General features: G+C 34.5%; 1 protein-coding gene across 3 annotated transcripts in view; it reads left to right on the forward strand.

The window, feature by feature from the left end:
- Positions 1 to 18,578, forward strand: part of IMMP2L (inner mitochondrial membrane peptidase subunit 2) — a 424,389-nt gene that overhangs the window by 15,235 nt on the left and 390,576 nt on the right. Inside the window, exon 4 of one of the 3 annotated variants that reach the window (XM_032687893.1) lies at positions 987 to 1,210. The exons of the other annotated variants lie outside the window; for them this stretch is intronic. Coding sequence (XP_032543784.1) covers positions 987 to 990 — 4 coding nt within the window. The 3' untranslated portion in view covers positions 991 to 1,210. Of the gene's footprint in view, positions 1 to 986; positions 1,211 to 18,578 lie in introns of those variants that run through there. 3 annotated transcript variants of the gene reach the window in all.

Raw genomic sequence — 18,578 nt, forward strand, 5'->3', positions numbered from 1 at the left:
AGATCAATACAAAGAAAGTTAAACAATGTAAATATAATCTATTGAATAGTTCTGGTATGAAAATATTGAAGGATATTTTATATATCAATAACAACTTTTGAGTTAAGTAATTCATTATATAGGTTTGTTAGAATCATCTTTAGCCTAATATTGTATTTTAAAGTTTTTAATTGTGTTATGTTGTAAAGGCTTGCAGGATATAGTAGCTGAATGTGATTTTGTACTCGTGAGTTTTTGAGACTTAATTTTGGTAAATGAGGCTTTTATTGTGTAAACAGGTTAATACTTTTATCCTTTTTATTTTGATTATTTACCTATGATTCCTATAACTCACTGGTGAATAGATATCCTACGTATATACATGAATTTTACTTGGTCGTCCTCAGAGGAATTGGCTGATTTAGCTAAGGCATGAACAGGGAAGGCTGGTCTCCCACCAGCTGCTGCTTTTTCTGTTCCTTCAGAAATCCAGTTGAGAAAGTGTTGATGTGACTGAGATAGGCAGGTAGATATGTAAACCTTCTTTTGTGTCCTTCTTGGCTGCTTTACATTTGTCCACTCTCTCCTCTTTGCCAAGTTATAGTAGAAAATAACTAGGAGGTTATGGAAGGGCAGTCTCTTGCAGAACAAGAGCTGAAGTAAAATATTCATTCATGGCAGCTTGACCAGGGCCATCCAAACTGATCACTTTCTTTACGCCATGAGAGATACTGTGTCATTCTGGATGACTGCTGTTTCTATCACAATTCTTAAAAGGGATTGTTGAGATCCCAACTGGCAAAGTCCAGCCTAAGTAGGGGGCCAGCAGCCAAAACTTGGAGCAAATAGATGAGTTAGTGTTGATGGTCCTGAACGACTCAAGAGAGAATCAGTGAGCCAGTGGTTATGGGTTCTGATACTGCTTGCAGACCTAAAAGTTTTTCCTCTCTCGTCCAACTAGTTCTTGATAATCATATATTTTTGTTATTTTCTGACTTTTATTGGAGATGAACACCCTGTCCCCAAGTTCTTGGTGGTGTTTATGCCTGGTTAAGGTACTAAGTGAAGATTGCGTGTCTCTGTAATCCCTGTCTCTGTATCTGATGTAGATGAAACCATGTATCACAACCACAACTGTGAAATTAGCCACTGTGTGTGCACACATGTGCATTTACCTGGTTTTGGACATCATATTTAGAATGGCATTAGTCCTTAAAACTATAAAATTAGAGTCAGATAAAAATAATGGAGAGATAAGTTCTTAGCAAAAAATTATTTGTTTAATCACAGTTTAGTGTTTTACAAAGAGTTAAATCTTACCTCAGCCTAGAGGCAAGAAGTTTTTTTTTTCCTCTGAACTTCAACTCATCCTTATTGATACCAGAATTAAAAGAGCTTAATGTTACATGTTTTAACTTTTGAACTCATAATTTTAAGTTGATTCAAAGCTAAGGAAAATACATATCATTCTTAACTTCATCACTTGCTCGAGCTTAATTTAGGTACTGCTGTATTACTTGGATTTATACAACTAAAAATCAAAACAGGAATAATTATTTAATAAATTAAGTAATTTCTCTTATTACACATTCCAGAACACTATCTTTGCATCTCTTAAAAAGAGTAAAAAAAAAAAGTGTATGGTTTTTTGGTTTGTTTTGGAAATGCATTTATTTAGCTTCAAAAAGAAAACAGCCATGTGGCACGAGGTCATCTTGCAAAGATAAATGGATGCACATTTTTCAATAACTTTTGTGTTGAAACAGGCATTGTGTTTTGTGAGAGCTCTGCTGAGGTAGATACGAGCAGTTATGTAGAACTTTGTCAGATATGAGTGCCAACAGCATTGTAGGTGTAGCACTGTGCATCACATTGTAGGCTGTACAGGTCATGCAGTTCCTCGGGAATATGTGCTGCAATGGCAATTCCCGGTACTTGTGGAGATAATGCGCTTCTATTGTGGATTAATGGACATTTTTACCAGTTTACCTGTATGTAATTTGGTTTCTACTGTGCAGAAAGGCAGGTACTGTTATAAAAAGATGCTACTGAAGAGTGATTTCTAGGTCTAGAATTCATTTTGGTTGTCTTTATGGAAAACCCCATGTCCTGATTGTAAAATCATGCCCTTTTTATTCCAAAATTTTTTTTTCTTAATATAGAAAAAAGTTGATACAACATGTAGAATATTGCAAATCAGCATGTGTATGTAGAATGGGTATTTTATTGATGTGACAAAATTTGAGTAAGTTTTTGAATCGAAGACACAACAGTATTAATTTCGACCTTTAATATGTTTTCTTAAATAAATAGAAGTTTGGAAATTGTCTTGTTCCTTAATTGGTTAATAGGTTTTTAACAAAGGAGTTAGCAATGACTGCAGTATAAATTATGTTGTTAGATTTTCGAATGATGAAATTTCAGGATTGTAAATATTCCCAGATGAAAATTTTAACCCGCAGATTAAAAATTAGAGGTTAATTTAGAGTTTGAGTTTTGTCTGTAATAGAGAGAACACCTTCTCCAAGGTGTGACTGAGAGCAGGAACCTACTTGCTGGGTAAGTTCCAGGTGTCCCTGCATTTCTAATGTAGATTTCTAATGTAGAATGTGTTCTCCTGTGTCAAATAAAAATAACTATGGTAATTTAATCTGGAAAAAAAATGACAACCAGTGGTGTTTGTTCTGTACATTCTGAGTGGTAACATGCTTTTAGAGGTTTGAACTATAATAGCTAAATGAAAATGGGCAGTATGTTTAAAAACAAGGAAATAAATGTTGTATATTTTGTCAGCTTCTTGTGAGTTCTCATATAGAAGTGTAATTCCTTTAAGTACGAACCCAATTTTATAGAAATTTCCTTGACATTAAAAAAAAAAAGCATACTTTCTATCTCCTGTGCTTATTATCCTTATGAGGGATATAAAGTGGTTTCTGTCAGTGCTCCCTCTGACTGTAAGATTATGCTCAGACCTTTCAGTAAACTCCCTTACTTTGGGTAAACTGCTAAGCATTTTTGTGTAAGGCTATGTGTGTTTGATCTTTGAAAAATCCAGCGCAGATCAGCATTCTGGAGGAAGAATCGGAGTACTGCATGTGAGGTTGTTTCTGTGGCTGTGTCCCTCATTGGCACCCATTCAGAAACAAGAACTGGAAAAGATAATTGTGATGACGATATTATGTGATGGTGTAGCAAGTTTCAATGTATACATACAAATCTGAATAATCCCATTTTTGAAGAAATCTAGTCCTGTTTAGTTGATTAAAAAAAAGGAGTTCTCTAATGGCCAAAACTGAATACATACTATTCTTAAAAGATCACTAGTTGGAATTTCATTCTTGAGACTAGCCTAGTAAAATAAATATCAGTAAGAAGGTACTTATTGAAGGAACTGCGTTGAATTTGTAGTTATAATTATAAAAGATTTTCCACTAGATTCTGATAGATATAATGTGAATGGACATTTAATGGTTCTTGTATTATTTTTAAGAAAACTTCTTTCTGGACAACCTTTCACAAATACCTCTACTTGACCTTCTTAAGTCTTCCAATTTCTATTCTATTTTTGTTTGTATTTAGGTCTCTGTACCAAGTCATCTGTCTTCTGGCAGGTAGGACACTGCAAAGGAGGTTGTGCTGACACAGAAGCTAAATAATCACTTGAGTTTCTGTTCCTCAGTGACCTCAGAAAATCTTTTCCTATTCTGTTCTTTTAGTGGGAAAGAAACCTCTCATGTCTTTTCCTGATAAAAATCAAATATGTAGTTCTCGTTTTGTTATCTGTTACAATTTATTTTTAGTGTAGATATCATATGTGTGTGTTAATACTGTTCATGGAAGAAAGACTTGCACCTTCTATTTATAAAGTAAGCAAAATCCATTTTCTAAGGAAACTTTTCAGATACTTTGCATGATCCTTGGTTTTATTATGAAGTGCTCAGAATGGGTTTAAGTAGGCAATTATTGTAATACTGTGGAAACTGAGCAGTTCTGGAGGAAAGAACTTGTTGCAGTTAAAGTTATGGTTACTTGATTTAAGGTCTGTAGATATGAGTAGGAAGATCTAATTGCAAGAATCACTGCTGGAAAGGGTCTGGCTAGACTCTTTAGGCCAAAAAGTAACATATATGGATGTTATGGCTTACAGGTTCCTTAGTGGTCAAACTCATGGCTGGGCTTCACGAACGAAGATTTGGGAAGGCTCTATTCACATTGTTACAGGCACACTGGTGGCTTATGAGGCCAATACGTGACAGACATGTCCAATTGCAAAAGGCACAGCAGAAAGACTCCTTAGATGGTGTAATCTGCAAAACACGGTTCTTTCTGCGTTGCCTTTTCTCCTCGAGAGTGATCCTGCGTGTGTTCTCGAAGGAGACAGCTGCGTTATAGATGGCGTGTCTCCAGGCCTCCTGATTGGAGGCCAAAGTAGACCAGTAGGCCAGAGTAGACCAGTTAGTGGTCAAATTACAATTTGGATAATTAAACATAACGATATTTTATTTTTGAAAAAAGTTAATGATGTGGAAGTCAGTTAGGTAGCCTGGACCATTTGTGAAAAGAGGTGTTGGTTGATTGGGAAGACTACTATAATGTTGTAAGTAGTGCCAGTGAGAACTTCATATTCTAGTTGATGTTGATTTCATCGGTCTTTCTATTGAATTAAGTACCTTGCTGTTGAATTAAAAAACTAGTTGTTGCTTGCTAAATATTTATTACAGTATCCATTAGAAAAGGGAATGGCATAGAATAGTTTTTTCTACTGTTCGATATGATGGACAATCATAGTATGTAGGAGGTCCTGGATCTAAGTGGACAGCTGCTTGGAATGTTGGAGAAATTGCAGCCATGATTTGGTTGGCCGGAAAGCTGTCTCTGATCCTGTAACTCTCTGCCTGGCAGTATGATGGTTGACTGCCCTGTGAAGCTCATGCTGAGCAAAAGGAGCTTGAAACCTGCCTTGGTTTAGAAAAATGTCACTTTTACCTTTTGAAATATTTACAATTTAGATGCTAGAAACATGCTTTACTCTAGCAGAATCTGGTGATGGAAATGCCTGCTGCAATGTACATACAGAAAGGTAACAGTATATTTTTTCCTGAACTTTTTTTTCTTTAACCTTAAAAATATTTGACAACTCTGATAGGAAAATATTTGATATATTTTTTTCTCAATACAATTCCAAATGCTGAGAAGTAATTACTGGTTATTTATGACTGGCATTGCTTCTAGGTATCTAGAACTAGGAAAGGTTTTATAAGTCAGTGACATAGGCTACACAATTTTGTTGCTGGAAGTGGCAGGAAAATTGTTTCAGCAACTGGTAGGGAATTCCAATGCTCATTCTCTACAGGGTATTCAGATTAGGCATCTCCTTCTTATGTAAATTCAGGCTGAACATCTGTGATACTATAGGATAAAAAAAGTTATGGGTATTCATATGGTTATTCTTACACTTGAGATCAAGCGTACTTTTGATTATGATAAATATAGATGGACCATAATTTTTGAATGTATACTCAATCTCCTGAACAGATAGCCTGGTGCTTTAGAGAATTCTTAAACTGAAAATAAACTGATAGTTTGTTGTAATTTCCTTCCCTTTAGGGTAAAGGATTTAAGGAAGCCAATGTACCAACTATGATTCCTAAGGAAGATAACAAATCAAAGTACTTAAACTTAGGTTCCATGAACTGATGAAATGCTGACTGCTGAATTCATGAAATAGTAGATTCAGTTTAAGATAAACTTCTCACTAGATTAAGAGTTTACCTTTCATATTGCTTTACTTGAATCATGAATGGTGCACATTTTGTATCTAAAGATGCTATATCACCTTCTATTATGAAGCACTTGTGTTATACTTAGGAAGAGAGGGAGTGATGAAAAATCTTTCTTTGTAGAATTAACTCTGGAAATCAGCTTACCTTTTCTTTTCTGTATGAAACCATTATCTTTCAAAGAGATCCAGTTCCTTAGCATCAAGGCTTTCATATTCCAATGCTAAGTTCTGCTGCCTGCAGGAGTATGAAAGCTTTAACAGAGAAGTATATGTAGGATGTTACAGTATGATTCAGCAGTGGTTGAAACCTAGAATGCGGTAATTTTTCTGAAGAGTTGAAGCTTGGTATACGTATGTATCCCGGACATAAGCAATTAACCAATTGTTTCAGTTTGTACAAAAACATATCTAAATACATTTTAGTCTAGCCTGCTTTCGTTTTGTTTACAATCTGGGAAATACTGAGGACGTATTTTATTTTACAGGATATTTCATACATTGTGTTCTTGGACAAATTATAAATTAAACATTGCCACAGCTCACTTCGTGTCTTCCAGTGATAACTTTCCCTTAGCCAGTTTAATCAGTTGTATTATGAGCAATAAATATTAACTACAGAATGTTACTTCTAGGAATCTTTCAATGAACTACACAGATGCTGACAAAGTGAATTTTGTTTACACATGAAAAATATTTATTTCCAATCTAATTGGTGAAGGTGGAAGAAAAACCATGGGTCTTGACCTGTACTGAATATATTGTGGACATAAATATTTTTGCATGTAATAAGCAGTCTTGGCCTTGTTTTCTGTTTTTTTTCAGCCTGTTAGCAAAGGCAAAAGCAAGGGAATGGCAAATTATCAGGTTTAAAATGATAATTAACCTTATCATCACTGTATTTTCTAGGGAAATTATATAAGGCTCTATTCATGAAAGTAACGTATGTTTTTAATGCGCAATCATCTGTTCTTGGCAAGTACAATTTAACAACATTTAACTTTAAATACATGCATATATATTTGTTTAGCTGAAAGAGGACCTTAATGTTCTTGTCTGTTTATCTGTTGATTAGCTACAGAGAAATGAGGTCAAGTCTTCTTGGAGGTCCACAGCAAAAAGACAAGAGACAATGGCCACAATTGCAGCAAGGGGCATTCCGACCAGTTATAAGGGGGGAAAAATGTGCAGAATTAGAATGGCTAAGTCATTAGTGAAAGAGACTATGAGACCTCCATCCTTAATTAAAATTGCACTAGCAAAAACCCAAGCACCTTGATCTGCCTTTCCAGTTGCATGTGTTTTGGCCAGCAGCTGAAGTAGATGACTCTCAGAGGTCCCTTCCAACCTGAATTATTCTGTTTGTCTGAATCAAATGGAATTTCAGCAATGGAACTTTTAAGACATGAGACATAATAGCTATACACTTTCAAGGTTAGAATTCAATATTACCAGTTAATGTTTACAGTATGTTTGTGGTGTTTTTAATTTGTTTAATAGCATGGAAGTGGATTTTCTAAAATCCTCTTAATGTGTAGATGTGGTTGTGATATTTGTCATATAGCTGCTTCTAAAACACCTAGTCATGTGTTTGAAAACTATTATGTTAATGGCTGAATGTACATAGAATCGTGTGTTTGCATTTGAGTTTTATAGCTAGATTGCAAATTCTCTAAAGGAGAAACAGCAAGTAGTTTCAGGCATATGCATTTGGTGAAACAATCAGTGGTGTGGGTGGCAGTCTGAAAGCAGACATCTGAAGACTGGGTAGTGTTTAACATGGGAATGTTAAAGGAATGTGTTTAAAGGGAATGCTTTGCAAATGTATGTGGACAGTAGTTCCCGAATGAGAAGAGGAGCCTGATTAAAGTAGATAAGCAATTGTTTGCTCACTTGTTAAATTTTCAGTTAAATCTGACCATATTAATTCGTAAAAGACAACGTCAACATTTTGACTGAAAATCAGAGAGAAATGTGTCAGGAATAAAGGATAAAAGACACCTAAAATGAAGGCAAAAAATTAATGTGATAGAAAACTGAAAGCAGAGCGAGGGATTACATACTAATTTTCATGTTGTGTCTGTAATTTAATGACTTGGTGTAGGAAGAATCAACAAGAATCTTTTTCATTTATTTCATAAATAGAACTTAAATTGATTTGAACTTGACCCATGTCTTCTGCCAATATGGAGCAGAAGAGTCTAGCCTGCTACTCTCTAGCCACTCAGCTCTGATTTTACCTGCTATTGTAGGTATCTTTTTTTATGGCTACCTTTGTGAAATGTAAAGAATTAGTATAAAAGCAGAAATTTGGACTAGGGAAAAAGGTAGAAGTAAAAACTTAAAATATTGTTCTCTTAAAACCACGATCCATAGCATAATGTCATTTAGGGTTTCAGTAATTAGTGCTGTATATCTTAAGGCAAAAAAGAGATACCTAGTGATATTTCTTGTTTTATTTGTTAGTTTATATGTTTGCTTTAAGGGATAAAATAGTGGCATTCTCAGAACAATAGCTTTGATGTTTCAAGAACTAGGGCAACTGTAATGACAGAAATGTGGTCTTACCATATAAAGGGAAGTATGTTGTCAGCAAGCAAATGATAATAGCATCCTGTGCACCCAGAAGGCCTGCTGTGATGTTTGCGTCTGCATAAGATCCCCTTTGCCCTCAGAACAATCTATTTTTAAACTGGTGCTGAGTTTGACCTTAGTAAAGAGATAATGTTGGAAGATTTTTAAATGTGCGATCATGCACAGTGTGTTCCTCAGTCCTGTAGGACACTGACAGTAGTATTTTTTCCACAGCAAATTTGTTTTAGTTTGTTATGTGCTTGAGTTCAAAGTGTTTAAAATTAAAGGGAAAAACTTGATTACAAATTATCTTCTTTATCCTTAATTGATACAGCTTACCTGAATCCATGAGCTGGAATCAGAGATTTAGATTCATTGTTCCATACAGTTTATGATGAGATGGTTTCACATTTCTGATTAAAATAGTAATACCTTCCACAGAATTAGTTGTTAACTACATTTTTCTCACTGTGAGCTATGATTTCTTTATAAAACTTGTGAAGAATATAGATTGTTCCAGGTCAATATAACCATGACTTCATAGGAACAGCATGCCCACCTTTGATAATTGAAGGAGGCTGCTGGTATAGTTAACATATTTAAAATACCTTGCAACACCAAGAAATTGTAAGAACAATAATCTTTCATTGGCCTCTTGAGACCTTCACGTTTAACCTTCATGTTATCTAGACCTATGTTTTAAAACTGTCAGCGATGGGAAGGTGCAATGTTGGGGACTGGGAGAAATTTATGATGTTGTAAAAATATGTTAACTAACATTAAGTTAAACCTGATTTAGCAAAGCAAAGGACCCTTGAATGTCTGAACCCAAATATAGCAGAAAAGAAGAACATCTTAATATCTGAAACTTTTTCTAGATGCTTCTTAGTTTTGATAATTGAAACAGCTGAGCATGCTCATATAGAATATTTTCTCCTCTTTATTTCCCTTTTTTGTCTCTCCTTTTTAAGGAATTATCTCAGTGGCTATCTTTGAGAGAATTTTGAGTAGCTGGCCTTCCAATTTTATTCTTCTGGTCAGTTCTCATTTGTAATCCTCTGGCCATTTGTGGTGTTGAAGAGACTACAGAGTTTGTGAATGCATAAAATGGGTTGGCGTTTATGTAAGTATTTTACAGTGTGTAATAATCGATTTTGTGTTGTATTACTTTTGCAGCTCATGCCTCCCGCTCTTCTAAAGTCTGCTGCTGTTTTTTCAGCTGTCTAATTCTAGTTTATCCTTTTCTCCTTTAAAACACTTAACAGATTTCTTCATGCAAATTTTTATTATGTATGTTTTAATCAGCCTTTAACCTCTGATTAGTGAAACAGGTATGACATAATATAGCTCTCTAGTACATATGTGAAGGAATTGTCACATTTGAAAATACTTAGAGCTTGCAAAAACTCTAATAGTTGTGTTTGGGATTTCAGCAGCAGAACTCTATGCAAGGCTGCTCAGCAGGGCTTTCCAGTTCAGGAGACTTGCTAATGCAGCAGCAGTTAACCTACAAGGGAAATTTAAATTTGAAGGGACTCTTCATGTCCTGATTTGTAAAAGCCCTGCTGGGCTACTCTAGAAATTTCTGCTAGTAACTATATTAAGCTCTTCTGTGTGGCTTGTTTCAATTTGTGTGTGCAGCTGTATGTACTATTTGCTCATGAGGTATTACATGTATGTACTATTTGTTCATGAGGTATTACATCACAGCAACACGTACGTTGTCTAGATGGTAGCAGCAGGGCTAGCAAACCTGTGTCAGCTCCTGGTATTCAGAGAACATGAACAGAACATTTGGTCTTATTAGCACAAAGCATTACTTCAGGCTAGAAATAATCAGTTTTGGTATCTCTAATTTACCAGTTATACTCCTGCTTTATTATATGTTAATAGCAGTATGCTGAGTAAAGGTTTTGCTATTTTACTGTTTTTTTCTTTGTCTCATACTTGCATTTGACAAAGTGAACAAATAAAACACATCAATACTGCTTTTGTCATGAGCTTCATTTACATGAAGATAAAAGTTGTACAATATTTAATATCTCGTGAAGAACCCTTTTGAGCACAACAGGTTTATGATTGCTGTATTCCTATATTCCTGATTGGTCTCCCATGTGTTTTCTAAAAATAAACTGATTTTGGAGATTGCTATGGAAGTTCGATCCAAGTACAAAAGGTGAGCAAACATATACTCATATGAATAGCTGATATTCAAAATTATCTTTAACTTAGGAAGAAAATTATCCACACTCAGGTTTTGTGAATTGTAATAGCAGAAATATCAAGGGATGTAAATTGGTGAGGTTATAATTTTTTAAAAAAAGTATCTATGGTATGCAAACTGGCAAATGAGAGGCTTGCATAATAATAATAATTGTTGCTTATTATTATTAATTATTATTATGCATATGCAATATTTGTAGAACAATTTCATATTACATAAATTTGGGAAATATTAAGTATGGACACACAGGTTGTATTTTGAAACAGTTGGCATGCTGTAGCAGAATGACTGCAACATATTGCTCACACACACTGCAAAAGTTCTTAAACATGTATGCTGTTTATGAAAATCAGTAATTTTCTCCTTTCCCTGGGTGACTTGGAACGATAGCAATGGTTGGTGCTGCTGAGAACCCAGACTGTCAAAGGATTTGGAATCCTTGTTGTTGTAATTCCTTAAAGTGTATGAGTTTCATATTGCCTGTGAGAAGAGAGACTGTAATCCCAGTTTTGCTCTTACAAGCCCAGAATATTACTGTCAGCCTTTTCTCTGTAGAATCCAAAACCAAGATATATATTAAAATATTTCAGAACAACAGAATACTTAAAAAATAGCAAGGGAAAATTTTAAATGTATTTATTTTACAGTTTATTAAAAATATTTTAAAATAGTATTTACATTCTTTTAATATGTTGATTTATAGATGTGCTTATGGTCCGTATTGTGTATAAAATTTTTATATCCTAGAATGACACAGAGTTATATTTGAAAACAAAATCCATGTTCATCAGATTGCATAGAGTGTGCATGTACCAGCTGAAGGTCCTCTTCCTAGAATGGTAAACTTTCAGTTAGATACGGGGATAATTCAGCATCTTTGTAATGTAGAGGAAATATATATAGTGGGTTTTTTTCAATTTAGGGCCAATTTAAAAAAAAAAAATCATTGACTTGTGTATTGCTGCCCATGACGGGGGGTTTGGACTGGATGATCTTTAAAGCTCCCTTCCAATCCAACCCCTTCTGTCACTTACAGGCAAGTAAGATTTCTTACTGAAGGTGTTTTCTTGCTCTCTTTGGATTGTTTTATTCAGGAGGAGACTAATACGCTGGAGGTAATTTGTACCACTGCAACCAATGTGATTGAGATTTATGTAGAGGGATGCTAAAGAAATACATTTAGGTTTGTCTCCAGTTAATGGGTTTTGGTGCTTAGATTGTATCTGTATCCCTGGTCTTAGCCAAGCCACAGGTAATGCGCTACTGGAGAATGAACTGCTTTGCAACCCCTGCTCCATTGGAGTGTGTAAATTTTGGGTTGTCAATCTTGCCGGTTTCAACCAATCTTAAAAAACATATGCAGAGGCATCAGAGAGCAAACAAGGAAGCTGTGAACAGGCCTGTGGTGGAGAAAAAATTATATAATTGACACTTTTTGAGACTTCTTTTTTTTGTTGATCCTAGCTGCATTTTGGTGACCTATTCAGTTGAGAAGGGATGATTTATTTTGGAGATCTATTCTAGAGAAGGGATTGTGACATCTTAATTTTATTTCTTATTTGGTTTTGTTTTGTTTTATCATTGCAGACTTCCTTAAACAAACAGATTATATTAATACTTTCCTTTTTCAGTGCTGGCAACAGACTAGTTCATCTGTTAAAGTCTGGCCAGTGAACAAGTTTATTTTCTTCCTTCATAATATCGCTTGAATTTTTTTTACTTTTTTTTTTATTTCAGAAGTCTCTAGTGAAGGCTTAGAAATGAAGCCTTTAGGTTATTATTTTATTCTTGTTTATATTTTGTCATGCCGAAGGATGCTAATTTTGGACAAGGGCATCATTATTCAAGAAAGTCCATGTAGATTTCTTTTGTCGCCTCAAGGGGGGTTTCTCCATTAAACTTCCTCTAATTATCTCTATTGTTTTAATAGTTAGATATCATAAATCAAACCTACTCACCAGAATTTCTCTCTAGTCAACGGTGAAAAATGAGCACTTCCAGAAATGAGTTTTTATCAATTACCCTTACACATTTTATTTTAAATGATGGGCCAAATAAGTACCATGTAATTTAATTGAAATAAAAACATATTTCTGTGTCAGTTTTTCACTGCTGTCCCTAAACTAGGTGAGCAAATTGTAATGAAAGTATTTGAATATGTGTCACTGTACAATGTTAAGGATTATTTACATGCAATTTACTAATGCTCAGAAGAAATATTTGCCATGTTATATGGAAAAGGGGTGACAATATGGGTGGAAATATGGGTGACATCTCATACTCTTCACTGCACATATCTTGGAGACTCTTTTTGTGAGATTGTAATAGCTGAGCAACAAGGGTCTTCAATGTTAGGGTTAAATTTTAATCTGTTAATGAGTTATAGGTACTAAGTAATACTGGAGGGCTTCCATAATGTTCTTGTATTTACATTATTTTTCTTTTTCCCTTCCTTACTCTCTGTTTGTTAAATAACACAGAAGAAAAAGGTCATAATTTAATGAATGACCCCTTGGATCACAGATGCTGACAAAATAAAGCCTGAAAATTTTAAATTGGCTGGCTGCTGTTATCCTAACACAGCCCATTAAAATCACACAAAAGAGTGTAACTTACTATGTACTGAAACTGTGACTTTTTCATGCTTTCTTTGTAAACGTGACAAAATTTATGGATGGCATTAGTGATACTAAGTTGACAGAATTAAAACCACTGTTTATGGATACAGTTCAGTAACTTGATTTAAATAAATTATCAACACATTGATCTAAGAGGATTTTCAGGCAGTATTTTATGACAAGGGTTTGAAAGAGAATGTTGAAGTTCCCCCAAAAGTGAAGAATTGATAGCAGTTTTCTCATTTAATACTTACATATTTAACTAAATGCTTATTGTTTAGACTCTTGTGCTTTGAAACGGTGTACAGTGTTTTGTAAATTCCTCTTAGCCTAATAGTATACTGCATAAACACTGGGTGTATATAACATAGAGAGATTCAGCTCTGCTCTAATAGACACATTAGAAGTGGGACATCAAAATCCAAGCTTCATTGATAGTATTGCCTATAATGAAAACTTCCGACCCTTAGTTCCTTTATTGATACCTACATTTAACATGGTGTATGGAACAGCATCAGAAGTGAGGTGATTAGGATGATCAATTATCTTTGTCAGAGCAGATAACGTCTTTTAATTTCTTAGTCTTTCCTTGTTTCTTCTGTTCCTTTCCTTTCTCAGGTTACCTGTCCCCATTAATAATCAACATGGTTGTAAATCTACTAAGTACTGTATTATAACTCTTTCTTATTTGATAAGCTTTACTGAAAATAATAGGCAATAATAATCTCTGAGATTTTTAAGCTAAAGCTTTTGGGCACTAATGCAGTCTAGACCAGTGAAGTGAGTGTAAGGAATGATAAATTGAATGTCAGTTGATGCAAGAAAGTTGAAAAAAACTTCATTAAATTACTGATATAAATTTATGGAGATGTCAGTGTTATATGAGGGGTTCTGTTCTGTTAAATATGGTAAATGGATTTAAGAACATTGTATTGTATGCATCTTAAAAGTACCTGACACATTTTACTTGAAAAAGCAGCATTACCAGGAAATAGCATTCACCATGTAGCAAAAAAAGCTGTGTTTTATTTTATTCTGCACTAGAATGAGATTATTATTGAAGTCAGAATTCATAACACTTTTAAAACACAAAATAATTTTGATTCTCCTTAGGCACGGAAGGCTTAAAAGACGCATTACCTTCAACTAGGAACAAATGAGAAACTTGGCCTAGCCCCAACTTACTGAAAGCCAAAGTAAATCTTGAAATAAAGTCCCTCATTGAGGGCTCTCGTAGAAGGGTAGTTGGGAGACCTTTTAGACTACAGATTTATAAATTAAGTTTCTGGCACAGTGATTGCCAAAGTAAGATGGACAGTCAGAAATTGGGATGTGGAGGTTATAAATTTAATGAAATTGAAGGCTACTTACTGGAACTCTCTGACAAACAAAATGTGTACTCTCCAGCACCTCTTTCCAAAGCTGGCAAAAGAAGATGGCAAGTGTTATGTGATTTCCCTATTTGTGTTCCCTTCCCCTTGTGGTTCCTCAGCATTGACAGCCATTTGATATGCATCTTTCCATTAAATAGTACCTGAATCTGTCCAGCATCTTTTTAAAACTAAACAAATTCAGGAGCAGCTGATTGATAAATTGCTAAATGTTACTTTCTCTACAACTTCCTCTGGCAACAAACTGCAAAAATTATCAGGTATTTTTTGTTCTTCATCCAGGTAATGTCACAAATCCATGCATCTGACTATTAAGTTCAAATTTGCATTTCAAATCTAGCTGAAAATTGTGCCAGTGTTGTATATCTCTGTAGAATCCAGGCTGGGATGTATGGGAGTCTGAACACAGTCTTCAGAGCATTGTTTGGAATTGAAGAATCTCCCAGGATTCACTTTTCTCAAACATAACAAGTTGTCAGTTACATGAAGACTGTATTTCTTGCTCGTACTTCACCTTCCTTTGAATAGATATTGTAGCAAAATGAGAAATACTCAGAAATGATCTCCAGTTTCAGTACTTTGTGTACTGTAGGAAGGTATCCATTGACCAGGTGTTGAGTCCTGACATTAACATTGTCTTTCATTATTAGCTCCAAGCTACGTTTTGTACCTAGTATTGAATTTGTATCTTACATATGTCAAGATGCATATGAAGAAGTATTTCTGTAAGAAGAAAATGAGTTCCATGATAATTTTTCTTCGTATCCACGATTATTTAGTTCTGGTGCTCTTAGAATGACGAATGTTTATTTATTTTTTTAATTACTTCTGCCATTTTTTTATACTCCCAACTTTCATTGGTGAAATTCACTTGGACTGTGAAATTTATGCAAAATAAGAAAGCAGGAGAAAGGTTCATATAATTCCAAAACTGAACTTCACTGCTATATTATAGTGAGAAATGTGTCTGCAGGCATATGTATTGGCTATATGAATGGTCATTCGAAATTCTGCTACTAAACTTCAAAGTTTATTATGAACTCCACAAAAAATACTTTTTCCCAAATGAGCAGAAACCACAGAGCACCACACCTATGCTGCTCTTTTTTTAAAATTATTTCTCAAACTAATGATTTATAAGGTATCTAATACTTTTATTTATTGTTTATAAAATCCTGTTGTGATACCTTTCTGATGTGTGTTAAATTTAGTGGAAACAGTAATGGTTCTGGGAGAAAAGCAAGGTGTGTTGAAAAAAATGGTGATATTTAAACTTAAGTAAATCTGGTTTTGTACTTTTCACCACACAGTGGATTCCTTTCTTACAGATACTGATTTAACTTTACAAATTTGCAACCTCTCAAATATTTTCCTTTTACTGGTGAAAGAATGTCATGATGATATTTAACGCTGCTGAACAATAGGAATAAAGATTTTGTTTTACTAAATGTACCAAACTGACCAACACTGATGTACTCACCTCATTGCTGTCTAGTTGAGTTGTAAAAGTAACCCAGCAAAGCTTGCTTCTCTGAAAGGATTATTCTAGGGAACATTTGCTTTACAAAGAATAAAATATATTCTGTGTTACTACATTTGACAGAACAGAAGACACTCACTATTCTTATCCTGTATTTACAATGAAACGATGCTCTTTCTCTATTACTAGAATTCAGAGATTATTTTCTTAGAATGATATAAAAACCCCTTCCTTAAGGAATTTCATGGTGCATTTTAAAAATACTTTCTTTTTATAGTGTTCTTCATACTAAAATAAATAACGGAATCTCTAAGGCATGATGGAAGATATATGAGAAGAGCTGTTACTGCAATGAAAACCAGTGGTAGTTTGAGGGGATTATGCAGTAAAACAAGACTAATTCAAAACACAGCTATAATATTGCTGAATGTTTTCACTTTCAGGCATTTTACAGAATGCTGATGTAGACAATAAAAGGGCATATTCATCAAAATTCATAATTTAATTTTGTAAAAAAACCCTTGCACCAGTTTAAGCATACAGTACTCAAATTTCACACTAAGGTGAAGAAACTCCTTGGGACATTTAAAATTTATGAGGAGTTTTGAGATTTTATTCATTATGTTGACAATATGCACAGCATCTTTTGAAAACGGATTGGACCAAAAAAGGTGAACAGACGTGGTTGAAATAGCTCTTCCCATAGTGTGTGCTGAATTATGTGAGTTACTTCTGCTTATATCTTACCCTGGAGGATTGTTTAGTGTGCTTGGTTATATAGAGCTGCAAATTTTTAGCTGTGGGCTGGTATCCATATTGAGCCATAAATTTATATTTGATATATTGCTTTCTAGGCAGACAACTCATACGCAGATAAAATTAAGGGCAATAATTGATTTCCTGCTAAATAAGATGCATTTCAGTTTGAAGTATAATAGATGGTAACTAGAGTCTGTGTATGAAGCAAATATATATTCTAAATATTGCATATAAAAAAAAGACTTTTTAAAATTATAGATTTGCATATAGATATGGAAAGATACCTTCTAAATTGAAGGTATCATTTTACCATTTGAATTTTTATTGGCAGAAACATTCTTGCCAACAACATATCTTTGTCTGCTGTGACTACATCTCTATTTTGACAATATACCATACTATCAGAATATAATTTTAACTTGTTTGTATCTTAAGTGCTGAGGTGAATATTGCATGAGTTGAGAGTCTCATATGCTCATAAGTACCATAACAAAAAGTGCTTTATAGAAAAAAAAATTTAAACAGCGATTGCTTATCAGCTATGTATCAGCAAGGGTCTTCATGAAATTTGGAAGGAAACTGACTCACTAAGATGCAGAGCAAAATGTTTTATGAACTGAAGCTGTCTTTCTGATCATCAATTTAGCTACCAATGAAGTCTCCTTGATTTCACTTCCACCATGTGAAAAGCAGCTGCTGTATTCATGATACTGATACAACAAGGAGGAAAGAAACTACCTCTGCTGACAGAATAAAGAAAACGGCTGTGTTATTTCAACTTAATTTATATTTGGAATTACCTCCTGCTTCAGAATTTAAAAAATTTCAATCTCCCCTTCCACCCTCTCTCCCCATAGACTATTTTTCTCCCTTTTTTCCCCTCTCTTCTTTCTCTGCATTGTTTTTGCGGTGAAGAATGTGCTGTGTAAAGTTTAACGAACTTGGATCATTTCTCATCAGAGAGAGATTTATCCTGGAGCATTTCAGTCTATGTTTTCCCTTTAGAACTGTTTACTGTAAACTTTTTCAGTTGACATGAAAAAATGTGTGTCCTTCCTGAGGATAAAGGAAACATTTTTTTGTAAATAATATTTCCCAATTGGAGTCTGATTTTTTGTTAAAGCTGTGTTACTGTCTAGAAGAAACACTCCATCCATCTAGATTTTATTTTCTATGTGAATATTTTAGTTAATTAATTATTTTATACATATATAGCTGAAATTGTATATTAATTCTGAAGCAAAAGAAGCAGTTGCCATCTTACAGTGTTTTGGCTAATTAGTTAAAGATAAATGGCCATTGTTTTTCTAGCAAGTGCTAGAAAACATGTTCAGTAATTTTTACTCTTGAGGAGGAATCTCCTTATTACAGTTTTTAAAATTATTCCAGTCCTTCCCTTTTTCCTAGCCAATGTCTTGTTTCTGCGGGCAGATAAATAGTTTTGTCTCTGACACTTGAAGTTCAGAAGGAAGAACCTTCCTCTTCTTTCTCCTGGTTTCTTTTCTAGAGCCTTGACCCTTGTATCCTCCCTGCTCCTTGTGCCAGCCTGAGGGCCTGACCTGCAAGGAGAAGGAAGGACTATGTCTGGTGCAGCTCTTGGGGTGCATTGCTCAGGCCTTTGTCAGCTCTCCCATTTTCCAGAGCAAGGATGTGTGTGAGGAAATGGACAATTGGTTTCTAGTCTTACCTGTATTCTATATATTGGTTGAAGTGCTCACTACATTACTCTTCTGGAAAGAGAAGACAGAATTTTTCTGAAGCTCTTCTCATACCC

Source organism: Chiroxiphia lanceolata, chromosome 5 (genome assembly GCF_009829145.1).
Source record: "Chiroxiphia lanceolata isolate bChiLan1 chromosome 5, bChiLan1.pri, whole genome shotgun sequence".
Classification (NCBI taxonomy): domain Eukaryota; kingdom Metazoa; phylum Chordata; class Aves; order Passeriformes; family Pipridae; genus Chiroxiphia; species Chiroxiphia lanceolata.